Here is a 9,643-nt window from a genome sequence, read left to right on the forward strand (position 1 = left end):
ATTGAATGCAAGTAGCATTACCGAACTCCTCCCACATTCGATAGGGCTGACCTTGATTCGTGGCTTGGTACCATCGGATGGCAGTGTCTTCGAGATGGAAAGATGCCAACAACACCTTTTGTGCATTAGGTGTTCTTTGATACTCGAAGAATTGATCCACTCGATAAACCCAATCGAGTGGGTCTCCTACTTTAAAGGGTGGGAAGTTGAGGCAAACAATCCCTACAGGGACGCCGTGTTCTTCTTCTTCATGTTGGTTGGGCCATCTTTCCCTTGGGTTTAATCCAACATCCCTAAGATAGTGTCGAGGAGTTGCTGGTTCTTCGTAATCCACCCACTCGTCATCATCATCATGGAGTGGTGGATCCGGTGCTCGGTAGTAGTGAAAAATTGGCGGTGGTATGTTGTGCGTTTTGGCCGGCGTAGGCAGTAAGGGCCTCCTAGCGCAACCACCCATGAGATCTTCATGATCTTCCTCCTGCCTGGTATGGAGTAGTGGAAGCAATGTCCCTTGGCGAAAATGTGGTTCCATTGGTGGTGTAGCCCGGACTCGAGTAGGGAACTCAGTTGATACGATCACGCCTCTGGCTATGGAGCTCTGATACCAGCTTGATACGATCTCGCCGTTTTGGTGAAGGGTCGATCTCTTCCAATTCTTGATCTGGACTAGATCTGGCACGGAACTTTGAAATAAGATCCCGAAATATGCTGCTGTCGGCTCGACGTAAAACTTTCATATGTTGTAGCCCCAGAAAGAGCTTTCCAACAAATCTAGTTTCAGGCAAATCGGATATGAGGATCTCGAGATATCGTCCGATTTGTGGACAAAGGTAAGATGGTCTGTTTTGGATCCGTGGATGGAGACACGTGATCCTACGTAATGGTGGTTGAAGGTGGACCGGCGTTAATGTGGTGGCACCGGTGAAAAGTGATGGTGGAAGGGTTGTGGTTGATGGAAGGATTAGGGCAAGTGTTGGATAGATTGGACGAATGGGGAGAAGAGGGCCACTCCTAAGGGACTAGGGTGATTAGCCGGACGAGGGAGGTTAGAAGCGGCGTCGCCGGGGATTGAGAGAACGGGAGCAAAGAAGACAAAGGAGGCAAGGCAAAACTCAATCTCAATAATCAATAATCAATTTGGTTGCCTACCACATCCTTTTATAGGCTAACCAACAACTCAAATTAACCCTAAAAACACAATTTTCGTCGAAAATTGGATAAAATTATGTGACATCATGATCTAGGATTTTGTGTATCAAAGTTTATTTAGATTAGGAATCTATCTATAGGTAAGAAATTCTATTTAAGTAAGAAATTCTAACTTTAATTCATAAATATTTTAAATAAATACTGTAATTTATATGCAACATAGATCAAGTTCTCTTTCTGAAATATTAATTAAAGAGTTTTTATTTATTTAAATTATCCTAATTATCTTACTATTATCTCTAATTAGTCTTGTACTATATTAATTAAAAAGAGATTATATATAGAGAAAATGGAAAATAATGACAAGAGATAGAAGAATAATAAGATGCAATAATAATGAAGAAGAGGCAGAAGAGGCATCATGAGAATAAAAAAAAGTAGAAAAGGGTACCGGTCACACATTAAACTACAAAATTCTAGTTTAACATAGTTTTTGAAAAAATATTCTAAAGTAATCATTTGACATCAAAATATTACGAAGCTAATCGGATCAAATCAGTGATATTATGATTTAGAACTTTTGTATTTATATTTTCTTTAAATTAGAATCTACAGTGAAATAAATAATAGATATTATAATAGAATCTACAGTTTAATTTAAGTACAAAATTCTAATTGTAATTCATCATTTTTTAAATAGATATTATAATTTTATCTACAGCATAGATTAAGTTCTCTTTTTGAAATATTGATTATAGAATTTTGTTTATCTAATTTATCTTAATTATCTCACTATTATCTTAGATTAATCTCTTATTGTATTAATTAAAGAGATTTGTATTGAGAAAAGAAAAAGAATGATTAAACAATAGAAAAAGAAGAAGAAGAAACAACAATATAAAAGAAGAAACAGCATAAAAAGAAGAAAACGAATAAGAAGAAAAAGAAAAGGGTACAGGTCACATAGTTTTTGTATTTAAACTACGTAGAGCAGCTTTAAAAAAATATTAAGAAGATAGTCAACTGAGGTCCAAATATTATAAAACTAATTGGTTAAAATTGGCAACATCATGATCTACAACTTTTGTATTCCGAATTTTTTTTAGATTAAGAATCTATTTGCGATGAAACAAATAATTCCTAGTTTAAATATGAAATTACGAATTACATTCAAAATTTCATATTTAAATTTTGAATTTCAATTCTACTCAATTTCGAAAGAATATTCAAAAGATAATTATCTCACATCCAAAAATAATGAAACTAAATGGATAAAATTGGTGACATTATGATCTAGAGAAGAAAAGCTTTTACGTTCGTATCATGTTTGAATGCACCCAAGCTACATTCGAACGTGAACTCAAGTATTTGCATTGGCAAAGAACGAGTTTCGACCGTTTCAACGTAGGATCAGGTGTTCGCAAATATAGATAATGCGTTCAGGCCATTCAAACACATGTTCAACCGTCCACAATTACAAAGAATGCATATTGGCTATTCGAACGCACTCATAGGCTGTTTGAACGCACCCTGCATACGTTCATAGCACATTCACATATACAGAGGAGTGTATTTACGCGTTCGAACTCAACCAATAAAAATCAAGTCATCGCGTTCGAATACACCTAAGAATAAGTCACCGCGTTCGAACGCATTTGGACCGCATTCGAATGCACCTACTTAATATGCAAAATTTTGGAGTTACGTGAGTCCTAATATGATTTGGTTTTAGCCTTATCTTATTAACCTATATAAAGGTTGTGATGCTCTAATTCTAGGGTGGTTGGTGAATGCTTTTGTTCAAAAGTTCTTGATGTTACAACGTTTTTCTACCAATAAGGTCCGTCTCTTTTACATCGCACCAAGATTTCGTCTTAAAGGTCATCTAAACGAAGGATCAATCTCGAGAGCTACTGAGATTGGAGATCAATCACGGGAAGCATTATATCATTGTCTAGGGTTAGATGTATGTCTAAGTTTTTTTTTAATATTAGATTAGAATTTTGTAGTTTAAGTACAAAAACTATGTGACACGTACTATTTTTTTTCTTATTATAATTATTTTTATTCTTTTACTGTATTAATTAAAGAGCGATTAGAAAAACTTGAATAGAAAGAAAGAGTGAAGATTGAGGTAGAAGGAAAATAGCAACAACAAAAGAAGAAAAAAAAACAATAAAGAAGAAGAAGAAGAAGAAGAAGAAGAAGAAGAAGAAGAAGAAGAAGAAAAGAAGAAGAAGAAAAAAGAAGAAGAGAAACCAACAACAATATAAGAATAAGAAGAAGATGGTACAAATCAATTCTCTGTTATATTGCCCCATTAACATTTTAATGAGCACAAAATGATAGAAGGGCAAACTTGGAAGAAACAAGGAAAAAAAACCTCATCTGCAAATAGGCCTTACTCACAAAAATAAAAATCAAGTGGCTTTTTATGCAAAAGAAAACCCATGAATTTCCCTAATTTAACCCAAAAATAAAAATCAAGTGGTTTATTTATTCTAATATATATATATTCAAAGAAATTATACAAGAAATACCCATCATCACTGGCAAATGATACCATGACAACGTAAAAAGAATAAAAATATGGTTGTTGCCGCCAATGTATATACATAGAACATACTACTTTTCCCTCCGAAATTGGAGACATATTCCACTTTCTTTAAGAAAATAAAAATAAGGACAGACAAAATTAAATACCAAAAAATAAAAGCATTGAGAGATTAAATATTCTGGAAATAAGTTTAAAAAAGAAGTCTGTCGTTTTACCCAGAGATTTGATAAAATTGCCAGAGAGATTCTAAACTGGGTATAAATGCAAAAATAGAAATTTATTTAGTTTTTGGTAGAAATTGCTCATTCTATTCTGAGCCGAATAAACCATTCCTTGGAACGATTAGCTCGTCGACACCCATGGCTGCGGTCCCATATGGAAAGGCACTTTTTCTACAGCGTCAGATGTCAACAAATCCTCTATTGTCCAAACTATTTGGTAGTCGCAAGTTCCCATTGGATATCAAAATCATTTATACATTTTTTGAACTTGTTATTATTTCAGGAACAGTCAAAGGGAAACAGCATACTATTAAAGAAGCTAGCTGATCCAACGAAGACAGAGTATGCTAACTTTAATTTAGCCTCGTTTTCTCCTAATCCTCTTATTACAGGACTAGGTGATCACCAACCCCACCCATATTCATTTTCAAACTAAAGCAGTCCGCACCTCCAACTACATTGCTGAATAGTTTTTCCCTATAAAACCAGCATTATGCCATGCATTCCCCACAACACTGCTCATTCACCACTAACCCAATCAAGCAAGATATGGAGCTCCACAAATTGCTCACTCTCTACTTCTTCATCTCATATTTTTTCCTCTCACAGCCCTCGCAAGCCACCACCAACCTACCAGGCGTAATCCGGAGGACCACAAAGCAACAGATCCTAGCCAGCATCCCTCCTGCGTCACAAGAAAACACCATCCCTTTCCTCACCTCCCCATCCGGCAAATACACCGCGTACTTCCTCCGCCGTGAGACTGCCCCCGGAGCAGGAGGTTTCGGCAGCGAATTCTGCTACATCCAGGTCCAAGACACCACCACCCAGAGCAGCATGTGGGAGTCGGAGTGCGCGCCGGTGAGCACCGTGAACACGTGCGCTCTCGTGTTCTCGTGGAATGGGCTCGAGGTGTTCGACGGGAGCAACTCGGTATGGAACAACGAGGCACAGTCAGCTGACAACAACTTCCTGCAGACGTTGGAGTTGGTGGACGAGGGCGACATGAGGATCAGAGACAAGGACGGGGAGCTAGCGTGGAAGGCAAGCGACGACCCGCGAGAGAACCAAAGATGCGGATTGCCTGGATCGCCCGGGTTGGCTCCGGCACTGCCTCCGTTTGCCCAACCTATTGGTTATGATAAGAACCTTCCGTTCGGGCAGTCGTCGGAACAGGAACAGCAGCAGCTGCCACAGCCTAGCAAAATTTACAACCAGCAGCAGCCACAGGCACCGGTAAGTGCAGAGAGTCAGGCATTTGGGCTCAATAGCCAACCTCTTGTGGATAATAGTCCATATGATAGTGGATGCATGGGAGGATTAGAGCATTGGCTTGGGATGGGGGTAGGTCTGGTCGTTTCCTTTCTGATTCATGGTTTTATCTTCGGAACGTGCGGAGTTTCCTAGTATTGGGTGTTCTAGAGGGAGTGCTCTGTCTGTGGGGGTATTAAGTAGTTGGGTTAGTATTCTGTCTGCATTTCCTTGCTAATTTCCTTTGTTTGTTGCCCGTTGAATCAAATGTAAAAGGCTGCATATTTCTGTTATTTTCTATAAACTCTTAATCTAAGCGACTATCTTACGGTTCTCTTGCTCAGTTTGTCTACGAAAACTGTAACTAATTTTACTGCCTAATTTCACATGCTCTCTTCCCTTGAAAGATCGATGACAGATCAGATAACATCAAACGAGAGTTTTTGTATTTATTGGGTAACGTGCACCACAGAGAACAAAGCATATGTCGCTCTAGACGCATAACAAAAAGCGGTAGGAAAAAAACCTTTGTTTTAAGCTACTTCAAAAAGTAGGATTCGAACTAAAACCTTTGTTTTAAGCTACTTCAAAACGTACTCATTAATATTCTAAAAAATTTAAATTATCAAAGTATAATAATTTTTATATTTTATATTTTAATAGTTAGGAAATATATTTGTCATCAGGAGTTTCATACTGACGTTTTCAGAAGCATCCTAAATTTTATAATCAGCAATTCTTTGGCCAGCGTTTTCTTCTAAACGCAGGTATAAAATTGTGCTAGCATTACAACATCCTAGTAAAACAGAATTTGGTAAACTTTGCTAACACTTAGCAAGTGCCGGGAAAGTAGTCTATTTCCTGATATTTAAATAGAAATGCTAGGAACATTTGTCTTGACATTTTAAAATGTTGTCAGTCGTGTTGCAAACAGCATTGAAAACATGACTTGTACTCAAGACAATTATACAGGATGGTTTTGACCATTTATGATATGAAGTTAGTTAGCTCGGATCATCTAGGGGATAATTACTCAGTAGGTTGAGTCTATTTATTTTATCTGTTTTTATAATTTAGTCATAGTTTTAATATGTTAAAATTTTATTTAATTAGCTAAATAACTCTGCATAAATTTAAATAAATAATTAGAAGATATTCATCAGACTTTCGAATATTATGAAACTACTAGCATAAGATTGGTGACATCCTAATCTAAAACTTTCATATTTAGAGTTTTCTCATATTTGGACTCTATCTACGGTGAAATAAAGAAATATTATGAGTTAGATAAGTAAGACCAATTTAGCTTAAGTAGTATGTTTAGAACTCTTATGTTTTATTCTCTATAAATAGGGCCTTATGGCTTATACCTTAGGTATACATTAATGAGGGATTAATTAGCTTTTGCCCTTGTCTATCTCCCATCTCAACTTGGTCGTCGGTCTCAACGTCTCATCATCCCTCTTCATTAACCAACACTGCCTCTCCTATCGGAATGGTCTTGTTTAACTTCTAATCTCCCTCATTTGTGGTTTAGGTTCTAATCTCACTTCTTCTCTTCTTTCTCCTTTATAGTATCAATCTATCAAATCACCACAATCAATTATCCACTCCATCAACATCTATAAGCCAAACTACACCCACCACCAACACCATCGTCAGCTTGGCATCAAGATTAGACCTAGATCTTATCCAAATATGATAAGGTTCTAAATATCTAAAACGTAGATCTAGAAGTTACAAAGCTATTTCGGCTGGTTTCATAATTTCTTGGTATCAGAAAAATATTTAGCGAATATCTCCCCTGACTATTCAGAACAACCTATGATTTTGGACCGACTCCAAATCAGTTTGTATCAATTTGGTATTAGAATGGTTGAACCTCGAACCACCTTAACTAGTCTTAATCAATTTGGAACCTCCCATGCAAGGTAAGACTAGTCGAAGGATAAGCAAGTCTATATGGACTTGCTACTCCTCTGTTTCATTAAGGAGATGCAAGCTAATTGATAAGAGATGGGGCGGATCGAGAAGTGGCTAGGGCATCGCACTAGCCGATGTTATTGGTGTCAAGGTGGCAACACTAAGTCTTTCACCTACAACCACCACAGTGGAAACATCGACCTATTCGAGCGAACCCACCAAACTAGATCAAGTTGCGGCAATGGTGGCTAAAACCGCACCGGTAATCGACCGATTCGAGGAGGGTGATCCATGGGCAGAATATATTGAACTGCACCTTCGAGTAGATGAACCGTGGGTAGATCTTAACAATCCAATGCATTAGCCCATAAGTGATGTACCAAAGCACAAATTGGTCAGCTCGATGCGTGAGGCTTAGACTTGACTTGAGTCCACATTGGATTGTGAGCGAGTCTAGTCTTGAATTGGTCGAGCACCAACTAGTAGACTACATTGGGCTACACTTAGCTTAGCCATAGCCTTTTCTTGTGCTGTTGGACTCAACTCAAATATTGGAGGAAATAATTCGGCAATTACAAAAGGTTAGGAAACCACCATGTACACCTTAAGGACAAGTTGGACAGAAGCGTGGTGGATTGATGTGAACCAGATTAGTTCGAATTGTATATAGGGAACATTGGGCTCAATGGATTAAGTCTATTTATTTAATCTACTTTTATAGTTTAGTCGAAGTCTTAGTTTGTTAGTTAGAATCTTATTTAATTAGTTAAATCTAACTTTGCACAGTTTCAGAAAAATAATTAGAAGATTCTTTTTAGGAGTCTGAATATTATGAAACTTGGTTAATCAGTAATGTCATGTTCTAGAACTTTCATTTTTAGAGTTTTCTTCGATTTGGAATATATCTATGGCAGAACAAAATAATATTCTGAGAAGGATAATGAAGACTAGTTTAGTTAAGTCTATAAATTTATTTAGAACTCTTATGTTTTATTCTCTGTAAATAGGGCCTTATGACTTATATTTTTAGATATGCATTAATGAAAGATTAATTAGTTTTTAGTCTTGTTTATCACCCCTCTCAACTTGGCCGCAAGCCTCAACATCACCTCATCCCTCCTCACCAACCAACACCGCTTGTCCAGTCAGAACGGTATCGTCAAGCTTCTAATCTCTACCGTTAACCGATCTCTCTAGTTCTGTAGGGTCGATCTACTTCTCCCTTTTTGTCTCCTCTATAGTCAAGCTTCTAATCTCTACCGTTAACCAACATTGATGAGCACATTCATTTCAGGGCTGTGGGAGGACATTAATGGTATCAAAGCCAAGTGAACCCCAGACCTCCATTAATGGTGGAAACAAGGTAGATGGCATCAACAAGGAGAACAATGGACAACACACCAACAAGGGAAGACTCAATCCACGATAACCCTAACCGTGAGGTCGATTCCTTTGGGGCAACCATGGCAAGACCGAGTCAACCAACGTCTATAGGTGTGAACATAGGCTTGGCGGATGAACTTAGAGGCATGTTCCAAACATTGCTACATCATGTTGATGCAATGTAGAATGATCATAATGCTTTAAAGGAATATGTCATGAACCGATCGGCTTCGTCATCTCCTCGACGAAGATCGGTGCCTTAAGAAGGACCAGCGGTGGGACCACACCGAACCGATACCTCATAGGTCGAATGATCATAATGCTTTAAAGGAATATGTCATGAACCGATTGGCTTCGTCATCTCCTCGACGAAGATTGGTGCCTTAAGAAGGACCAACGGTGGGACCACACTGAACCGATACCTCATAGGTCCAGGTGCGATATGTTAGTGTCAATCTTCCTCTTTTACCTATTCCTATACATCATTCCCCACCTTTGATATACAACCCAAGACTAACGGTGGTGGAGCCTGATAGGAGTGCGACACCAATGCTGTAATAACCCAAAAAAACAAATTTGCTGGGCACGACGCAATCGACCTCGCTGTGGCCGGCCTCGTGCCCAGCATGCAGTGGCAGTGGTGGAGGTACCACGCGCCTCCACCGAGCCACTCTCCTCTATGCCACGGCGATGTGTGGATATGGGATTTGGAACCGGCCACTCCGTCGCCGCCGCGTGACATGCTCTCCCTCTCTCTCCAATATTTTTTTCTCTTTCTCTTCCCGGCATTCTCTTGATCTCTCTTTCTAGCTCTCTCTTTCTCTCTCTCTCTAGTGCACCAGCGGTCATTAACCGCCGGGAAGAACTGCCGTCGACCCTTCCATCCACCAGTGAGCCTCTCTCCCTTCTCTTTCTCTCTCCTCTTTCTCTCTCTCTCTCTCTCCCTCTCTCTCTCCCTCTCTCTATCTCTCTCTCTCTTTGTCGGCTTCCTCTCGAGACCGCCGGAGGTTTGAGCCGTCAGCGAGAGGCTGGCCGCTGAGTGGCCACCAGCGGTCGTACCCCACCCCAGCGGCCCAACCCTCTTCTTCTTTCTTCTTCTTCCTTCTTCTTTCTTCTTTTTCTTCTTCTTCCTCTTCTTCTTCTTCTCCTCCTCCTTCCC

At 39.0% G+C, this 9,643-nt stretch overlaps 1 protein-coding gene across 1 annotated transcript; it reads left to right on the forward strand.

Annotated features, from left to right (window-relative positions):
- Positions 1 to 4,376: 4,376 nt before the first annotated feature.
- LOC140784829 (uncharacterized) lies at positions 4,377 to 5,477 on the forward strand. Its single transcript, XM_073132413.1, has one exon. The coding sequence runs from the start codon at positions 4,426 to 4,428 to the stop codon at positions 5,332 to 5,334; it is 909 nt and encodes a 302-aa protein (XP_072988514.1). The 5' UTR covers positions 4,377 to 4,425; the 3' UTR covers positions 5,335 to 5,477.
- Positions 5,478 to 9,643: the final 4,166 nt, after the last annotated feature.

The sequence above is a fragment of the Typha latifolia genome, chromosome 3 (genome assembly GCF_019914945.1).
Source record: "Typha latifolia isolate L0001 chromosome 3, TyphaL0001v2, whole genome shotgun sequence".
NCBI lineage: Eukaryota > Viridiplantae > Streptophyta > Magnoliopsida > Poales > Typhaceae > Typha > Typha latifolia.